The following is a 20255-nucleotide window of genomic DNA, read 5'->3' on the forward strand; positions in this document are numbered from 1 at the left end:
GAGTGACACCTTTCCTCCTGGTCCCTCCTGCACAGCTTATCAGGTATCATAAGCTACACCAGGTAGCTTATCACAGGGGAATGCTACTGCTGCTGGCAAGGAAAACCTTCCTTTTCTCGCTGATCTGTGGCTTCTGTAGTGTTCTCGCAATTTGCTATGATATTAATGTTTTGAGGGAAGAAAATGACAGCACATCAAATGAGTTTTGATTCACTTCTAATAGTACAGTGAAAGTTGCAGCTATTACTGCGGTGCACCAGTTGAAAGGCACTGTTAATGTGCTTGGGAAAAATACAGTTATGTGAGCAAGCAGGTAGCTTCTGCTCCTCTGAGACATAACAAATTTCATGGGGACACACCGTGGCAGGGATATGCTCATCTTTGTTGTCCACTTTCCACACAAATGGCTTAAGTATAAATTGATTACTACTTGAATGCTCTCACATCACCTGCATTTCTTGCTACAACGGCTACGATTCCTTTTTATTCCTTTTATAAAGTGAGGTGAGATGTAAACAAGACTCAGTTCAAGTTTGAGGAAGGATAGAAAAACTAGAGGAGGCAAGTGGGGCAGACAGGGTGGTTGCACTTCCTGCTGCTGCAAGTCTTACAAGAAAGTATACTGGCAAAGTATCCCCTCTGCTTAAAAATACAGGTTTCAGATGTGTTCTGTTTCACACTTGCCAGTTGTAACTGAGCCAAATGAAAGCACAGAGCTGGAGAACTCCCAGATCTAGGATATTTACCTATTTAACAGCTCTGTGTTTGAGGCCATTTTAAAGTCTGTGAAGAAGAATAAAAGCAGTTAAACAGAGTTGTGAAAATCATCTACTTTCACAGGGAAGCGTCTTCTTTGTGGGTTAGTTGAGACTCAGGTTTGCATTTGGCAATCCCAGCTGGTATTGCTCAGACACAGCCAATGCTTGTACGCTGGTAAAATGTGAACTCTACAGAATGCATCTTAAACAAAGCTGTGCTCATTTGGTTTTAATTTGTAATGAGATTTTATTCCCCGAAGCAAGTAGGTGCTGTTTTTCACAGTAAGTGTAAATGGAAATGTATTTTGTAACTAACTAATGCCAAATTCAGTCTTTAATTCTGATCATGAGGGCCACTCATCACAAGCTGCTGGTCATCCAAATCCTATAAAGCAGAAGAAAAGGAAAATCAGGCTTGAACCTTGTGTTACAAAAGTCACTTTTTTGGCAAGTTTGGTCATACAGATGGCAGACTTTACACCTAACATTTTTGCACCAAACAGGTGCTTTTAGTGGATACAAAAAGGTTTATTTTGATTTAGACTCTGCATGTACATGAGAGTCCTGCTGAATTAGATCATTGAAGCTATGCAGATACTGTGGTTTTACTCTATTGTTTCTTCCCTTGCTTCCCAGCTCCCTTCCCATTGTGTTTCAGATACTTTGGAGTGCTAGCATGGCACTCAGCTGCCTTTGCAGCAAGAAGGGAAGACTTCTTGCTTCTTTTTAAGTTTCTGTTGACATGTCACTATCATCCTGTGGCATCTGAAGTCCAATTCTCTTTGAAGGTAGACTTGAGATGCAGATGTAGAGCACAGCCTCCTTTTTGCCATAAGTGAGGCTACCCGATTTCTAGCAGTGGTGAGACAGAAAAGCCAGGAAAGTTGTTTTCCCAAGTTAATCTTTCTGGTGTTTCCAGCTAGACGTTTCCTTTTCATAAAGTCATTCCCTCTTACCATTATTTTAGCTGGGTCTCAATCTCAAATCAAAATGAACACTTACTGAGAAAAGGTCATAAGTAGGCTCTGGTGGAGTCGGTGCAGAAGAACTTTCATATGAGGGGTTGGTGATATTTGAAGGCTGTGACTTGTCCAGTGGTGTTACATCAGTGTCACCTTTTGACTACACAAAATTACACAAACCTGCTTAAAATCCATTCTTCTCCAGCGCATAAAGTGGGGCACTTAAACTTTACTACCAACTGGGGCAATGCTGTGGCTGAATTGGTTTTATCACCTAAATTAGTGTCTCTGGGGCACGAACTCTGTGCTGGGTTGTAGTATTATCTTAGGTCACTTAACACTGGGATCTTTTTTCCTCTTCATGATTGTTTTTAAGCCTCAGCAAAGACTGGGAGAGGAAGGGCTGACATTGTGCCTGGGGTAAAAGGTACTTCAGGGCTTTCAATGCAACTATAAAGACACAAGTGCTTCCCCTGGCTCCTGGCTTTTGTTTCTAGGTGATCCACGTTACACACAGAGGCTGATTAGAATAGGAACAGATGTCTGGTTACCTCTAGATAGACTTTTTTTTTGATTGATTCTTGTGCATATTGTAACATTTGGGTCTTTATGGTCATCACTCATCTGTGAGTAGCTTGGCTTTTGCTGGCTGGTTTTGCACCATGACTCTACGTGAGGCTAGCAAATTTAGTTAAGAGAAAGCGAGCAGGGGGTAACAGGTTGAAACTTAAAAAGCAGAGGTTTAGACTGGATATAAGGAAGAAATTCTTCACTGTTAGGGTGGTGAGGTACTGGAATGGGTTGCCCAGGGAGGTTGTGAATGCTCCGTCCCTGGCAGTGTTCAAGACCAGGTTGGATGAAGCCTTGGGTGATATGGTTTAGTGTGAGGTGTCCCTGCCCATGGCAGGGGGTTGGAACTAGATGATCTTGAGGTCCTTTCCAATCCTAACTATTCTATGATTCTATGACTGCATCAGTATAAGAATTTGCATTTTTCAATCCTGCAATTGTTTAAACTTGCTTGTCTTTTGCATCTGGCCTTTTTCCTATCAAACATTTCAATGTCCAGAGCAGCAAAATGATTAGCAATGCCATAGAGGAGGGGAAAGAGAAGAGAACCCTTTTCAGTGGCTGTAATTCCCTGATCCCAAAGGGTGGGCTTTCTGGTGGGGCAAAGGCTTCTGCTCTCGTGCTGTGCAGTTAAATCAGCTTTTGCCCAGACCTTGCTGTTGGAAATGTCTGTGAGAACAGGAGCCTGTTGGGCACCCTGGAAGGGAGAGGTCTGAGGGAGCAGTAGGCAAATGTAAGCACATGCCCAGGATGAGCCTTCCCCACTTTCTCTGGGTCTTAGTCTGAACAGTTCAAGTGGGAAGTGATTGGGAAGGTTTCTAGCTTAATAAAATGCAAAGAGAAACTGGAGGCTGAGTATGGGAGGTGGGGGTGGTCATGGGAAGTGCTCCCTCCTACTTTGCATTCTGGTCTGCAACTTACCTTGAAGTGCTGGAAGCCTGTGTTTCTCTTCCTGAACCTAAGGTAAAAGTACCCAATAAAAGCTACAATCCCAGTAACTATGCAGATGCCAAAGAATATCCCTGTCCCAGCTGCAGCATGGAGAGGAGCCTGGAAACAAGAGAGAGGGTAAGTGAGCTATGGTAAGTGAGTAGTGGTCACCTTCCAACAACTAAACACGTGCAGTGTCCCTTGAGATATGCCCTAGTCCTTCACTGCTCTTGTGCTCAAGTTCCCTGGTACAGGTACACCTAGGTAAGTAAATGTGGTCTTTTGATAGTAGTTGCAAGCTAGTTTTTTTTTTTTGAGCGCTGGCCATTGCCTCTACTACAGCTTCATCTTATTTGTGGCTTTGAAGTTAGGGAGCCTGCAGGCACAAAACACCTGTTTTCAGAACACCTTGTTTTGGATAAGAATGAACACAAAGCCAAGACTAAAAAGCTCTTCTTGTAAGCTGTTTGGAAGAACTGAAATGGAAAATCATGAAACCTCCATCGTAAATACGAGCTCCCTTGTAAAATGGAGTTTTTATTTTATTTATATGAAATAAATATGGGAAGAACTTGTTCAGACAGAAACATTTTGAAAAAGTTCCACTGGCACCTTGCTCTGAACTGATTTTCTTTTGAAGTAATATTTTAAGCCAAAACTGCTTAGGAAGAACTATAGGAGGAAAAGTGGGAATATGTGATTGTCAGCAATGAATTTTGGATGATCTAAGTAAGCTGTAGCCACCTCTCACCACCCCCCTAAAAATATCACTACTTACTAGTGCTGGTGGAGCCTTTAAAGGCTCTGAAATGACATGGATTATCCCGTTGGAAGCGAGTATATCCCACTCAACAATAGCGCTCCTGTCCACATATCTGATCTCGCTCTGCCAGGAAAAAGAGCAGTGAGAGCTGAGCTTTGATCCTCCTCCCTTTGGAGCTGAAATAAACCTTGAGACTATTTCCCCACTGCAGTTACTGGAAGGCGGTCCCATTTCATAGCTTATCAGGAAGGGAGAAGAATGGGGTCAGTCATTGCTGCCCCAGTACTTCTCTACACTCTGCTTTGAGCTGATCTTGGGTCTCTCCAGTGTCTGTGTTACAGCAGGGTGGGTTCATGAGCACCTGCACCATTGCAAACTCTGCTTTAAAACTGCATCCTAGCAAAATGGTTTCTCCTCAGTGAGCAGAACCCGCTCTTGCCCCTGGCATGAGGTGGTACCCTCATGGTGGTACCCAGCTGCTGGAGCACATGGACACTTTCTGTGCCCAGGGACAAAGGGGTTCAGCAGTGGCAGCACTGCAGAGCGATGTGGGAGTCACCCCATGTCCTCCCTCAGCCCTGCACTGCCCTGCCAGGGTCTCTGACTCCAACCTGGTGTGCTGGGACTGCTGGGTGCTTGGCTGCCTGGAGCATGTGTGGAAAGGCATCATGAAACCGCACTGAGCTTCACTGCAGCCCAGGGAACCAAAGGTTTGCTCAGGCCCTCCAGGGAAGGAGAAAAGCTACACATTTTCAACCAGCTTTGAAGGGCAGGAGCACAATCTGTGTTAATGGGCTCACATTCTCCCCTTGGCAGCTTCTGAAGAAAGGAGGATTTTCTTAAGAAGAATGCTTTCAACTCATGTCAGAGCAAAGTGATCCAGAAGAGCTTCTGGCATGCTAATGAATGATAAAGTAAGCCTTGTGCTGATGCACCCATCTCCCATGAGGGTCTAGTTTATTAATGTGATTACTGGGCTTGCAGTATAGGGTGGTTTTAGAAATATAAATGACAATTCTTGTGCCAAAGGGGTTTCTCCTGAAAGGGGAAGGGGGAACAGAGCAAAGGCAACAGATAAGTCACTTGTGCACCTCTTCCTGCAGCAACTATTTCCTTCTTGGTGGTGTGCGTGAAAATCCCTCCCCACAGTTGGCATGTTGGGCACTCAACTTCCCTTGAGTCCAGCACATTCTGTAGGGCATGTTTTAATTGCAAGCTCACAGACACAGGATTCCTTATTTTCATGTTCAGCTATACAGCACGGCTCACAGCAGAGTCCCAGCCATGTTTTAAAGGGCTGCCCCAGAGGTCAGTTTGAAATGCTTGAGCAGTGAGTACTTTCTTAATAAAAAGTGAGAAGTTATGTGTGTTTTCAAAAGAGGCATTCCCCTAAACCATCAAAGGATATTTTCCACTTGCAAGAAGGTTATAAACTTTTGGATTTAAAACCCACTAAAATAGTGATAAACCCCACTGTTTTGTCTGCTTTTGTTCTGAGCAAGGCTGTGCTGGCATCTCCTGAGCCTCCCAGAAAGTTACCAAGAAACGTTACAAATGCCAGCACCTTTCTTTAATGATAAACTATTGCCCTCCTCTTTCCTCTATCACACTGTCATCTCCCATAATCCTGCCAAGTTGAGAGAAGGGTTGAATCATGCCCGTATCCCCATCCTGCATTTCCTGCAGGCCACCTGAACAGCTTCCTTCCATAAGGGGCAAAAGGCATGAAGGCAGGAGGTTTATTAAAAAGGTACCTGTTCAGTGGTGGGGGCCTGATGTTCATGGCCCCTGGTGTTTGTAATGAGGAGTTTTTCCCCTAGACGAGTTAGAAGAGTGGTTCCGTTGGCCAAGTCCTCATAAAACACAATGCTGGTGTTAGATAAATGATACTCAATGTCCCGCCCAGAAAGTGTCTGCAAATGAGAGCAATGTACAGAGAATGTTAACTGACCTCATTAATCCTCTGGATTTACCTGCAGGCTAAGTGCCTGTGACCTTTTTCCCTCTTTCCTATTAATGCTGCAGCAAGAGAAATGTGTGGTAGAGGCTGTTGGGAAATTTGGGTAAGAACAGTGAGATCTTGTGTCTCTGCTGGCCCTGCAGCAGGCAGTACCTTGATTCTGGTAGGAGAAAGGACTTTACTCTTTTTGTATGATGATCTGAAGTGATCAGCCTCAGAGGTATTTCAAACAGCTCAAAGGTGCGAGCCAGGGAATAACCTATGTGGATTGTTTGAGATGATGTTTGACTGAAGAGAGGAAAAAGGAGCTAAGCACAGAAACGAAGCTCAGGACAGAGGCCTTTAAAGTATTTGCGGGAAATACCAAAGCTGTGCACTGCTTTCTTGATGTTAACAAGGCAGACAGACTGCATCTCAGGCGGTCCTTTATAACTGGGTAAATAAAATCCCTGGTGGAAGAGTCTCTATAGCGACTGAAACACTCAATAACCTTGCACTCCTAACCATGGAAGACAAATTATGAAGCACAGTTTACACTATGTGGGGTTACACAGAAGTCATGTCATACTAAGATTTTAGCCTTAAAAGCTTGAATTCCACCAGGATGCAGAAACACGCAATGGCTGTTTAAATAGTGTTATTAAAATGAGAAGGAAACAAGAAACCCCCCTGACCTCATTTTCCCTTAGCCCATTATCATTTGGAGCAAAGAGAGTGGCGTGCACTGACAGGTCCGTGAGGTACCGCAGGAACTCTCTCCCCTTCCTAGAGGTGTTGGAGTAAGCCATGATGTCCTAGGCAGAAACAAGATCCAGCTTTACTAAAAAGCAATTGTGTGCTCCTGTGCAGGAGCTGAAAAGATGAGACCATATAAATAAGAACAAAGATTTCTGTTACTAGCCATGAAGCACCTCTGGAGTGACATTACAAAATAAGTTTGTATTCAAAACCCAGTTTTAAGAACAGATTTGATAAGCACATCCTAAACTGACTTGCAGGATTTGGCCCTTCTTGTCTGTGAGGCTATTTATACATGTCATGTCTTTCTGAGTAGTGGCATGAAAAGGACCCTTTGAATGTTTTGCCTTTCTCCAGCAGCAGTTCAGTAAAGTTACAAAGCAGCACAAGTGATGCTTACGAATCCAGAAGCAGTTGGGCACAGAATCTCCTTTAAGCTAAAGCTGCAGATGTATTTTCTTTCATAGAATCGTACCATAGAATGGTTTGGGTTGGAAGAATCTTGAAGATCATCTACTTCCAACCCAGATTTGAAGCTAAATCTGCAGCAGCACTTTGTTTCCAAATGAGTTTTAGAAACATGAAACCTCTTTGGAGCAAGTAATTAAAAAAACATTAACTAAGTTCTGATTTTCATGGTGTGTATTTAGGCTACTCCACCTTGCTTTGCTAGTGTGGTGGTGTTACCTGTCTGTATTTGCTGTGCTAGTAAAGCAGTCTTTGAGATACAACCTGGTGGCAGAGCTTACTTTGCTCTGCTCACATGCCTGCTGTTGGCCGTACCGACAAGAAGTTTGTCAGCGTTGGGAAGGACATCAGCACTTGGAGCAGGTTCCCACTGCAGGAGAAGCCGTCTCCCACGTAGCCTGGCTTGCAGGTGCAGTTCACCTCTGGAAGGTACAAACATAGATAGCAAATGCCCTGTTTGAAAAGGCTTTAGGCTGCCCTAAAAAACAACTTGCGGGAAATAGCAATAGAAAATTATTATTCTTTTAAAAGTTAAAAAGAGGCAGAGTCTCTCACAGTGTTATATGGCAGCTTGTGGTTGACCAAAAGAACCACAATCTGGGTTGCTGCTCCCTTTTGTGCAGAGTGATGCAGCAAAGGATCTTCTTACCTTTCTCCCTGTAGCAGAAGACATCCCAGGTTTCGCTCAGGTTGACTCTCGTGCCATAATCCACGATGCCAACGTACCCGGAGCCACAGTTTGGGGAGGAGAAGGCAGTCGGGTAGCCCACTCTCTGTCCTTCTAGCCAGCCAGCAGAGCACAAGTGGTACCTTGCCTGCAGTGGCACAGGCATAGGGAAAAAGCACAGGGGAGAAGCTGGGTGGTGGGATTGGGGCTCCCTGGGAGAAATGAGCGATCTTGCTGGGATGCTCACGCAGAACCTGACCTGCCAGCACTCTTCTGATGGGGTTTTGTCCACCCATGCATCCTGCAGCCTACTCTTTGCTGAGCTCTGTGCCAAGGGGCTGCAGAGACATGGCCCCCTCTGGAAGTCAGTGGCTCCTTGTAAGAACCAAAGGAGCCTTCCCTGGGAAAGCTTCCCTGAGGCCCAAAGCCAGGCAGGATCAGAGGTGGGTGTGAAAGCCAAAGGGGATGTGCAATGCTGTAGTGTGCCAGCCCACCTTTTGTCAGTGTTGGAAGGACTGACAAACTAGCTCACCACAGAAAATAAGTCCTCAGGAGCACTGGAGCTAGCCCTGCTGCCCACTTTGCTGCTTCGAGGGAAACATTAAAACTATGGGGCAGAAGGGACATGAAGCTTTGGCTGCAATCTGCATCTTCTTAGGCAGCAGAAGGAGGTTTATATGCTGACTGTGGTCCAGCCTCACATTTTGCTAAACAGTGAGTATCTTTCTTCCTTTTGCAGATGGAAAGGAGCCAGAATGGCACAATCAATCTGACCCACTCTTCTAAAACATGTTTTACAAACCCAAGGGGTGATGCTCATCCCACTGGCATCAGCCATGTGTTGTTATAACACACATAAGGACAAGAATATATAGGAATGGTTTGGCTATCTTAATAGCATTTGGGGAAAAGATTCCTGGAGCTTTACATAAAGAAAATAAATTAATCTAAGCATAATTCTGAAGTGTACATTTCTTTAAGAAGTAATAATTAAAAAACCCCTATGAAAATGCTCTGTAAGTCTGACCCTACCACCTCACTCCAGTATCATCAGAAACAAGAATTTGGCACCTGGTTTCATTGCTGTATGAGGAGGCATAAACCCAATAAACAGTCTGTAAACTGGTCCCAGCCTAACATACCTTGGAGCATGAGGGAAGGAAAGGAAGGAAAATGAAGCTTAGTAGCATAAGGCAGCCCACTTGCTCCTCCCTCCCCATTTACTGCTGCGGGGATCTCCTCCCACAGTGAGTTTACCTCACCTTCTGTGCATACAGCAGCTGGTTATATGTAGCAATGGTGGCTGACTCGTTGGCACAGGCCTCCTTTGCCTTCTGGTAAGTCATTTTGTACTGCCCTTGTGGGGACCGTAAGTGGAAAATCCCAACCGTGGTATCTGCAAAGAGAGAGAACCAGCTCTTCCTGAAGGGGTTTCCATGGCTAGATGCAGAGTCAACTGTGCCATACAAATACCTGTGTATCTTGTGAAAAGTAGGTAGGACAGATTGAACCTTTATGGGTAATGTTCTTGCCTGGAATGCCCTCATCTATTGCTTCATAAATCCGGTATCTCAAAGTATGTAAGCACATGTTCTAACTTTAATCTTCTAATTGTTTCTAGGGGACATAGGTAAGGACTTTGTGAGCTTACAGACACAAAGGTCCTGATCACTCGCTTCAGTGCTATAGCACAGGGATGAGGATGTCCCTGTCCCATGGTGTGCATGGTGTGCTACCCTCACCTTGGAAGTGCAGGTCGGCACAGTCAGCGTCAGGGTGGCACTGCCCGTTGTCTTGCAAGCAGCGGTCGAGCGGAAGCTGCATCACCGAGCAGTTCAGCCCATCACCGATGTAGTTGTTTTTACACTTGCACTTGTGTTTGTCCTGGTCAGAGAAAGAATAAGAAAGGGCCATGCCAAGTATTTAGTTGACATGAAAGTAGTATTTCAAGCAACACTGTGAACTGCTGGGAAAACTTCACTTGATACAGCCGGGAATGGACAAAGCAGGAGAGTTGCTTCTAACAACTGTGATTCAACAGACCACAGACTCAGACACTGGCATTTATTCTGCTAAGCAAAACATTTACACATGTGCTTGGGTGCTTTCTTGAACTAACACCAAAGCGTAATTCCATCCACAAAGCTAATAACATGCATTGGACAATTATATGACTCGCAATTAACAAAATGCATGCAAACCCATCAAAATGATATTTAAAGGACTGGGCATAGGAGCATGAAAGGAATTTAGCAGCCCATTGATAGTAACTGAGAACTATAAACCAAGCATGAGTTGGTGACAATCAGGGACTATGATGGTTGGTTAGCATCAGGTTAGCAGCAAGGCTTTTCTATATAGCTCCTGAAAGACAAATCAGGCAAACCATCAAAATGGAATGGACAGGTGATCCTGAAAGCACCAGGATAAATGCTGGATCAAGTGACTGCCACAAGTTTTCCTCAACAACATTGACCATGTGGGCCAAGGAATTTGTATCATGTGGCTGCAGAGCACTTTAAGCTGAGTCCAGCCAACCAACAAGTGACACTGTTCTCCCAGCTGTCCCTAGGTTTACCAAAATACTTTTAGCCTCAATCCAACAAACTCTTACTGCAAATAGTGATATCCAGCCAGGGATTGCTAGGAAGGAGACAGAAGAATTACACATGCAAAATGTCCCATCTGCTGTAGCACTCCTTTCCCTAGATCAAAGATGTCAAACTGTTTCTCACTCCTCAGCTGAAAGGATACCAAGCTGACATGAAAAGTAAGCTGGGGCTATTTAAAGGTCGTTTTGGAAAACAGGGACTTTGAGAGGTATGGAGTGGGATCCAGCCAGTGAAGGCTTCTGCTGGCACCTGGAAGAAATGCCTTGGATTTTCTTGCTGGTGACTGAAAGAGGAGCATAAGGAGAGGGAGGGTAAGCAGAGGGAGCATGTTACATATCAGAGATATGAACTGAATGTGTTTGCCTGTGTGTATGCGTGTTGCAGTTTTAAAGTGACTGGAAATCACTGCTGGGGTTTGGCCATGTGTACTCCAGACTAGCATGGTGCAATGTATAATTATGAACCAATATCAGCAAGCAGTGGGAGGAGCTGACAGAATGGAGATTTAGATTGGGTATTAGGAAGAAATTCTTCACCATGAGGGTGGTGAGACACTGGCACAGGTTGCTCAGAGAAGCTGTGGCTGCCCCATCCCTGGCAGTGTTCAAGGCCAGGTTGGATGGCGCTTGGAGCAACCTGGTGTAGTGGAAGGTGTCCCTGCCTATGGCAGGGGTTTGGAACTGGATGAACTTTAAGTGTCCCTTCCAGCCCAGACCATTCTATGATTCTGTGAAATCATTCAACTTACAGGTCCTATGACAGTGCAAATGGCATGCTCATGGCAGCCGCCGTTGAACCCGTCGGCGCAAGGGTTTATTGGAAGGCATGCAAAGCCATCTCCCTTGTATCCTTTCTGGCAGCTACAGAAGACTTTCACCCCACTTTGTGTGCATTCAGCCATCTTGTGGCACCCACCGTTGTTTTGTTTGCAGAGGTCTGCAGCTGTACGGGGAAAAGAAAATGGGTGAATAAAGTCTGCTTTTAAACAGGATGAAGGACAAACCACCTCCACTGCTTTTTTAAACCACTCTACAAACACTAGAACACTTGTTTGGGAAAAACACCAACTGTTTCAGTTTCCTGAGGCTGTCCTTTAGGGCTCTGAAGCCCTTGTCAGGATGTTCGTGGTTCAAGAGACATAGCACCACCCCTCAGATTTCTCGCTGAGATTACTTTGGAGGATACAAGTTGCCTGGCTGAGAAAGAATGACAGTTTCTGCAGCAAGGAACTGGGGAACTGCCTTGCCTAAGACCATCAAAGAAAACCGTGTAAAGGAAACCCTGCCTATAACCCTGCAGTCTCCAAAACCTGACTGCAGTGCACTTCTTGCTCATACTCCTGCTGGAGAAGTCAGCTGCCCTGTTTAGAGCAACTTGATCTGCATCCATCCTAAATTTGTTTAATGTGCTGCACTGTGGAAGTCTGTAGGTTTGACAGCCAACATTTCCTACTGGGCAGTGACTGCATTCATGTGTATGTGCAAGTGGGGACAACCTGCTTTCTTATAGCAGACTGAGGATGGGAGAGGGCACTCACCTTTGCATGTGATCCCATCCCCATCGTAAAAGGGCTTGCACTGGCATGTGTTGTTCTCCCTGCAGACAGCGTTGATAGAGCAACTTGGGGAACACACTGGTGGCAGAGCTGTGGGGAAGGCAGAAAAGCTAGGATGAAGATGCTGTTTGTTTTGCAATGCCCTTGTTCCATGCATAAAGAAAAGCTCTCATATCAGTCTTGCTAACTGGGGAACCTGTAATAGTACTTTTCTGACTGCTTAGCTCTCGGATGATACCTTCTTGCATGTAGCCCAAGCCCCTCCACATGGGAGGTAGGCACTCACATTCTCATTTCAGAGACAGAGGGGTAAAGGGACTTGTTCCCAGTCCAGAGCAGAGTCCCTTAGTGTCCTCTGAAGGGTTTTAATGTTGTTAACCCTTTCTCCCTCTTTACACAAACCCTCCATTGAATTGCAAATGCTTTCAACCCATGGCTCCATGAGACAGAGTCCAGTGAAAGAAGGCAGAGACCTAGCTTGCTTTCACACAGCCGGCCAGTCCATCCTGTTTCGCAGAAACATCGTCCTGTTCCTGAATATCCTTCATCGCACTGCCCATTGTTCTTGCATTCGCAGGCTGCAAAAGGAATACAGAGGGGTCACTTACACAGCTGCTGTTGGGAAAGTACAAAAACTTTCTCTAGAGAAACATCACTGAGGCTGTCAGTTTAGGTGTAGTGTTATCCAGCAGTAATTTAGACAATTCTAATCTCATGGCTTTTCAGTATAAGGCCAGTCAGGCAGAGAACCAGACTGGCCAGAGCAGTTGGGCAGTCTCCATCCTTGGAGGTTTGCAAGCCCCAACAGGATAAATCCTGAACAACCTGGTTTGAGCTCAGGAATGACCCTGTTTTGAGCAGGGAATTGGACTAGAGACCTCCTGGGGCCTCTTACAATCTGAATTATCCTGTGATCCTGTAATTTTATAACTGGCATTAATTCAGTGTGCCTCTGAAAATGAAACCAAGTATTGATCTATACTGTGGTAGCACAGCCAACTTGACAAAGAACTGTGGCAGGGGGGAGTTAATGGCTAAGATGAAGACCCAGCCTGATCCTGTCCTAATGGGCAGCAGCTGCTAGTGGTTGGGAAGCCAAAGAGAAGCAAGGTAAGTGAAGGGTGGGCTTTTGTTTGTTATATGGGAGAAGGTTTACCTGAGGAAGGAAGCCAAATATGAGGTTAGTGAGTTTTGCTCTAAGCCATGGTTAAGTTACCTTTTAAGTTTCTTGGAGGGGGTGTTTGCCCTGCAAATTGAGGCATGAGGAGCTGATTCAATCTACAGCTGATGTTTTTTCTTCTACTTTTTCAGCCCTGCAATTATTTATATGCTGATTCCTTCTTAAAGAATTATTGGTGGCTCTCTGTTTTATAATGTAATGAAGTAGCATCCTTTCTTGCCTTATCCCTTTTAATGAAATATTGTCATTTAAAGAGGAAAATGGTGTGGGATGGGTGTAACTAATTTTGTGAAAACCTATCCTGCTGGAAAGAAACTTCACTCCCTGGTTTTATTTCATTTAACCTGGTTAGCTAATTTTTGGCTGACATAAATATGCATCAAAAAGAAGGGGCTAATAGAAGTTTTTTTCTGTAAGATCCCACAATCTGTGTTTCAGACTAACAGTTTATACTGTTTGTGCTATAAAACAGATAAATTGTAGGTAAGCATAATCCCAAGCATTAGTGTCCAAGCATATTGTCTTGCCTATAGCCCAAGGATACCTAGCCTATGATACCCCATCATGTGTTCCTCATGAGCACTGCAGGTGCAAGTTGTAAGGATGGAAGAGTTAATGTTGTAGTTTCTATCTGAAGGCTTTATGTCAGGGAAAACATTTGAGTTTAAAGGGTGATATTGATCCTAGTTTACTAGATTCAGTAAGTAGCTTCCACCTGGTTTACATTTAAAACCACAGCAAAGTGGATTACTTGAGCAGTTTCTTGGCCTCACAAAATGCCTTCATCTTGGTGCCCTTTTTGTTATCTTCTGCAAAAGCAGTGCATGGCCTTGGCCTTCTGTGATCTTTGAGGAACCACACAGCTAAAAGGCTTTCTTAACCTTTATGGGGATGAGAGAGAAGACTGTGCTGCAATTGAAAACACATGTTGACAGAGGCTATGCCTCTATTCCTTGTTACTTACAGTCCTCTTATGTGTGCCATGTAAGAGTAAGAGGAGCCCTGCAGAGACAGCCATGTAAGCATCTGCCCCCTTTGCCTTCTCTTTTCTGAGACTTCTGTGTGAGGCAGCACCAAGGAAGTACATTGGCGTTGAAAGTGGGAAGAGTTTCTCAGTTTACTTAAAAACTTATTGCTGACAAAACAGTTCAGGGATGGGTACTCATACAGAAAGGAAACTTAAACTTACGCCTGCAGCTGAAGCCATATCTGCCTGGCAAACACAGCTCACATGAAGTCCCATTGAAGCCGCTGTTGCAGTGGCACTCTCCTGTCCCGCTGTACCCATCATCACAGGAGCCATGGTTATTGCATGGTGTTTCTGGGCCCCCAGGGCAAGCTGAAAGTTTTAAAATGGGGAGAAAAAAAAAAGAGGCTCTTTAGCTCATTTTTTATTGCTCTGTATAAATCCTTTAGTAGGGAAATGCCTGTAAATGCATCTCTGCTGGGGTGTGTAAAAACATTCGTGACACTTGTGTCTGCAAGCCTCATGCTCCAAATGCCTTTTACAGCTATTGTCAGAAAGGTGCTTTGAATCCTTCCAGCCCTGTGGGTTCTGTTACCTGGCTGCTTGCTCGCTCAGACCCGTCTGTGACTGGCACTGCCCAGCCCAAACCCAACCTTGCTTGTGCATCTCCATGTGCCTGCATGCTGCTGGTGAGAGCCCAAAGGGCAGCCTCAGCTGAGTTGTCCAGAATTATGTGGGGCCTGCATGTATCTGCTTGTGAAATCTGGACAGAGTGAGTCAGCAGAGCTACTGGGTCTGTCTGCCAGCAGACATCCCAAGCCTGTGTGTTCTGGTGAGAACCTCAGCACTGTTACCCCATGGGGCTAGCAGGTGAAGAAGCACACATTGTGTTAGTGTCTGCTAACAAACTGCTGGAGATAAAGCCTCCTAAATGGTCTCACACTGTTCAAAGCTACAATTTCTGAGCTTACTTCAGTGGTGTGTGCACTTGCACATGACTGAGTTACCATGAATTGTGTCTATGGTGTGTCCTGTTACCACTGCTGTAAACCTGATGTCTGTCTGTGCTGAAATGACTTCCAGCTGGTGACCCATTAAGACTGGCTAGACTCGGTTACACAAGGCAGTCTTTATTTTCTACAGTGTTCATTTAGTTTTGCTATTAACGTGGAGTTTAAAACTTGTAAATGTGAAAAAGAGATTATCTGGAATGGAAAAGCCGTAATACTTCTGCATACTTCAGTTCCAGCATCTGAGCTCCCCCACCCCATGGCTGGTCATTCTTCATGCCCCTACCCCAGTTCTCACCTTTTTTACATGGCCATGCCCAGGAGGCCATGGGCTGGTGGTGGGGAGTGGGGTCCTACCTTGGCAGTCTGGCCCGAAGTAGCCCTTGCAGCATTTAGCTGTGTGGATGACCATGGAGCAGTTCCTACGGCAGCCATCCCTCCGCAGGCCATAGGACTCATATGTGCACCAGTGGATCCCTTCCTGGGCATCATATGTGCCAGTGCAGAGAGGGGGGAGAAACACAGGAATATAAATGCTGTGTGGAGTTTTGGGTTTTTTTTCCTCTTTAAATCATAGTTTCTGATGTACATTGAATAAAAATATGGTGTGTGATGAGTGCAGGTGGGAAGCCACCACCTTATCTATGATTCTCAACTTGCTAAACACCATTAATGAGGGTGGAGGGGCTGCTCAGAGTTAACCAAAGCACTCTCTACAGTAGATGCCATGCGAGACCAACAAGCATCTCCCAACACAACACTTGGGTGTTTGCCCAGGAACAGTTTTGTCCCTGAGGCTTTATGGCATCACCTCACAGTGTGGATTTGCTGTTGAGAGATCTCTTTATTTTTTCAAAGCAACTTCTTCTAGTTTGCTTTCATGAAGTATAGAGAAGAGCAGGTTAGACTGCTTAAATGCAAAATTTTGATGTATTACCTTTGTTTTTGTCCCAGGAGGGCATTTAGAATTACTGAAACAGCTAACACAATGTCCCTGTTGTACAAAATGGAAAAGAAGAAAAAAAGTATATTAAAATAGTGGTAACAAAGAGCTACTTGACACAGACAAGGTTTTGTTTAGGAAAGCAGCAAATATGAGCAGAGTGTAGGCTTGTTACACTTGAAACAGATTATGAAAAACTCTGGAGAAAGAAGAGAGGAGAATTATGAAAAATAGTTGCAAATATTTAGTGCCATGAAATGCAAGAAAATAGATTAGGTACCAGAATGTAAGTTCTGGAAGAAGAAACTTTGCTCTGGATTTAAACAAGCAGGGAAGAGATGGTGAAGGTTCTTCAAACAAGTATTGATGTGGGCTGCATCAGATCTGGATGTCCAATTTGGAGTACAGGTAAATGGTTACTTCTAAGGAAGTGCTGACCTGATCTGGAAATTATGTCTGTTTGATTTCATTTGACAAAATCGTGACATGAAGGTAACTTGAGTGTTGGCTTTATAATTGAGATACAAATTCTAATAAGCTTTGTTAAGACTGACTAAATGAAAGTTGTATTACTTCTAGGTAATTATTTTCATGTATTTGAATTAAACTGAAGTATATTTGGTCTTGTAATCATTTCAAAATATGTTTCAGAACTTCCTGTTTGTAGGACCCATCAAACTTCACAGAGTAAACTTCCTCCATGCTAACAGTGCAAGTTCAGGTGTGTTTAAGAATATTTCTATGAAAGCAAGAAATGTGAGAGGCTGAGAGCCTGTCTGACAGAGTAGGCAGTTTTCTATCTTGGGTCCTTAATTCCCTGTGCAGCTGGGACAACAGTGATATTCCTTTATAACTGGAAACTTTGTAAATGCAATCTGTATGACCAGACTAATAGTGTGAATTTGCGCTAACTGAAAAGCATGTGAGGAAGATGTGTTTTTGTTCAAATTTATGCTCGCATTTGTGAGGAACTGCTCTCATTGAAAATGAGGCAGAGCTTGCTATGCTTGTTTGAACTGAAACCACTTGTCCTGTGTTTTGCTTAGTGTGGACGCAGGATTTCTGTTGTGTATCTTTTGGGTGCTGTGCTGCACTTCTTAACCTCAGCTCTAACCAAGGTGTCAGATGAAGTCAGTGTGAAGCTGTAGGTCTTTAGTGGTGCAAGAACTGCTGCGCATGTGGCCCCAGTCTCTGTGAGACCAGGCTTTGGCCCTTGGGCTGTGTCTTTGCCAGGGTGGGGGATGGAAAAGGGGACTGACCATGAAGTCCACGGTGAAGAAGCTGTCGCAGCGTCCCCCCAGACTGGGGTCTGTCAGCAGGCAGTTGATGCCGTAGGCGATGCCCCCGTCAAACTCCAGCTGCCGCTGCACTACCTTGCACTGTCTGTCATTCAGGAAAAGGGCGCCCTGCGAGATGAGGGGCATGACAGGTTGTGAGCTAGTGCTTGGGGCCAGGCTGAATCCAGGGCCTGAATGGCAACTGGGGATAATCTTCCACCTGTAGGAATGCTCTTGGTGGAAGATGTTACTCTGTAGGTAACACTGACAGCTGTAGGGGCTCAAAACCAATTTGGGGACCACGCTTTCTATAACTGAGTGCTATAACCTCATAGATGGGCAGATCTTTTTTCTTTCCTGAAGAGATCAGAGTGTGCCTGCCCTCTGTCCATAGATTTACCTTAAGCACATTTAGGCTTAGTCACGTGATTAAAGCTGGATGTTATTCAGACTGGATATGAGGAAAAAAAATCTTGACAGTGAGGGTGGAAAGCTACTGCCCAGAGAGGTGGTGGATGTGCCATTCCTGAGGACATTTAAGGCCAGGCTGGATGTACTCTGGACAACTTGACCTAGTTGAAGATGTCCCTGCTTGTTGCAAGGGGTTTGAACTAAATGACCTTTGAAGGTCTTTTCCAACCCAAATTGTTCCATGATTCTATGCTTTCAGATGCAGATGCTTGCCAGGTATGATCTAATAAATTTGCAAAGAAAAAGTGCAGTTGCTCTGGTTTAACAGGCTGCGTGTATACCAGCAGTCTTGGCTTGTAAGTGATTGCAAATCAGAATCTGCATGCAGATGCTATGTTAATGGGGCTTCTGTCAAAGTCAGATTCATCCTCATGGTTTTCCATTGTGTATTTCTTTGTAGAAGTTAAAATGTACTGGTATCTCAGTTCTGTGGTAACTGAGAACTGTCCTGAACAAATAGCATCTTACAGAAGAGAAAACAACAGCTCCTGGGAGTCCTGCAAACTATCTAGTTTGGTTCATCTATTGGGGTGTCTGCCCCAGAGTGACTGCTGACATGGACTGGCAAAGACCAGTTGAGTTTTGAAGCCACTGACCCTTTCTGTGGGTTATGCACAGGCATAGTAGGGTCTGTATGAGTGAATCCTTCATCAGGGGCAAAGGATAACTGTACCGGCAGAGTGAGCACTTACAATCTCCCTGTTATCTCCACAGCTGACGCTGAGATTGGAGCCCTGCAGGGTCTTCAGTGAGGTAGAGCGGGGGAGCTGATAGGCCAGCACCTGAGGAGGAAACAGGGGAGATGCATGTGCCTGGGCTTGTATGTCTTGGCCTTGGCAATGCTCCTAAGAAGTGAGGTCTTACTGCAGCATCACGGACAATGTGGAACTTGAGGTATTGCACCAGTTTGTCAGTGTTGGACTTCTTGAAGAGGAAGTCCTGCTGCTCCTGTGGCAGCCCACGGATAGCTGTGTCTGTGGGCCAGAATAGTGTGACGGGTTTGTGGATAGGGTCGCTGATCAGCCCAAGGAGGTTGTTTTTCTGCAACATACCAAAAACAGGGGTGGAGGATTAATGCTCCATATAGAATGACATTGACCCTATCTGATGAATGTCTGGTATAACTGGTATGCAGCGACCTGTAGGCTGTCTGGTCACCAGCCTGCAAACACCATGACTTTAAAATCCAGATGCCTGAGTTGAGCTGCCCAAGTTGAGTTACATGACTGAATTCTCCGAAGTGCTTCATCTCCCATGGCTGCCCACTGAAAACCAGGCTGACAGTTCAACTTTGGGTTCAAAAAGTCATACTTGGGTCACACCTTGGTCATGTAGTCTGACATATGGTAGGACAGGGCTGAGTGGTGTAGGGTGAAGTGGCTGTGGTTCTACTTTGTAACTCCTCACCTTTGTGGGAGAGAGACCATGTGGTGACCAGGGTTGTTGTGTACTGTGTTGTGAGCCCTTTGGCTCATGCAACGCTATCCTGCCAGCGGTGCCATGTCTGTGCCTTTGTCTTTAGAGAAAGTGTTTCAAACCTTTACTCAGTGGCTGCTTCCTCTGTGTCCTTACCTCTAACAAACTGCTGAACAGGATGTATCCGTGTTTGGCTGCAACCATTTTAAGGCTTTCCTACAAAGAAGATAATTTCAGTAATTTATATAATAAATACATTGTATGTGTATTTAAAAAGCAGATATTAGCTTGTTTTCCTATATAAGTCACTTCTTGTTATGAAATCAAAGCCACTGTAAAAGCCTTGTGCAGAAGTCCTCTTATACTGTTCTTACTGTCACTGTAATTCATGAATTAATTTTAAATATAACATTTAGTTTATTCAGTAGTGTAAAATAAAGTTTGTATAAGGTCTTTTTAGTCTAACATTTTTGGTGACTTACATGACTTATATATCTAACAGTAACTGCGAAAAAGCTCCTGGGTTGAGAATGGCAATGAGCTGCACATACCTTCTTAAGGGGGAAATCCTGCATGTGTGATGGGACCAGGATTTGGTTTATGACATGAATCACACCATTTGTGCCAACAGCATCACTGAGTATGATTTCAGCATTGTTGTTCAAAACCAGTTTGTTCTGGAAAGGCAACAAAAAAATGTTTTATGTGGAACCTTGTGTGAGGGTGAGGCTGATGCCAGATGTCTTTGATACGGTGAGCCCAAACCATCCTTTCTTTGCAGCAAACAGCAACTTCAGTTCTAATAAATTGCCCTTTGCTTTTTCAAGCTCTCATCATGCTCATAAAGCCAGAGTCTGAGGATAAAATAACTTGTGTCAAAGCAAGGGTTGTACAGCTCCACTCTTGGCATAGCAGCTAAGTGCTGAACACTTCAGCTGGATGGGCAATCTTCTTTTAATGATATTTATTAATTTTTGTGCATCAAGAAGGAAAGGGAACCAGTCAGGT

The 20255-nt window shown here is 44.6% G+C and overlaps 1 protein-coding gene across 1 annotated transcript in view; it reads right to left on the bottom strand.

Moving 5' to 3' along the window:
• Positions 1-1080: 1080 nt before the first annotated feature.
• The window catches only part of STAB2 (stabilin 2), an 83995-nt gene continuing 64820 nt past the window's right edge, over positions 1081-20255 (bottom strand). The window contains exons 47-67 of the mRNA XM_031050065.2: positions 19799-19924; positions 19404-19463; positions 18696-18872; positions 18524-18613; positions 17343-17489; positions 16078-16134; positions 15498-15621; positions 14353-14502; positions 12457-12561; positions 11966-12073; positions 11177-11370; positions 9559-9700; positions 9079-9212; positions 7799-7964; positions 7465-7571; positions 6618-6737; positions 5738-5896; positions 3999-4106; positions 3212-3340; positions 1761-1880; positions 1081-1143 (exon numbers count right to left, since the gene is read on the bottom strand). Of these exons, the coding sequence (XP_030905925.2) occupies positions 1093-1143; positions 1761-1880; positions 3212-3340; positions 3999-4106; positions 5738-5896; positions 6618-6737; positions 7465-7571; positions 7799-7964; positions 9079-9212; positions 9559-9700; positions 11177-11370; positions 11966-12073; positions 12457-12561; positions 14353-14502; positions 15498-15621; positions 16078-16134; positions 17343-17489; positions 18524-18613; positions 18696-18872; positions 19404-19463; positions 19799-19924 (2574 nt within the window). The 3' untranslated portion in view covers positions 1081-1092. The remainder of the gene's footprint in view (positions 1144-1760; positions 1881-3211; positions 3341-3998; positions 4107-5737; positions 5897-6617; positions 6738-7464; positions 7572-7798; positions 7965-9078; positions 9213-9558; positions 9701-11176; positions 11371-11965; positions 12074-12456; positions 12562-14352; positions 14503-15497; positions 15622-16077; positions 16135-17342; positions 17490-18523; positions 18614-18695; positions 18873-19403; positions 19464-19798; positions 19925-20255) is intronic.

Source organism: Melopsittacus undulatus, chromosome 5 (genome assembly GCF_012275295.1).
Source record: "Melopsittacus undulatus isolate bMelUnd1 chromosome 5, bMelUnd1.mat.Z, whole genome shotgun sequence".
In the NCBI taxonomy this organism is placed as follows: Eukaryota; Metazoa; Chordata; class Aves; order Psittaciformes; family Psittaculidae; genus Melopsittacus; species Melopsittacus undulatus.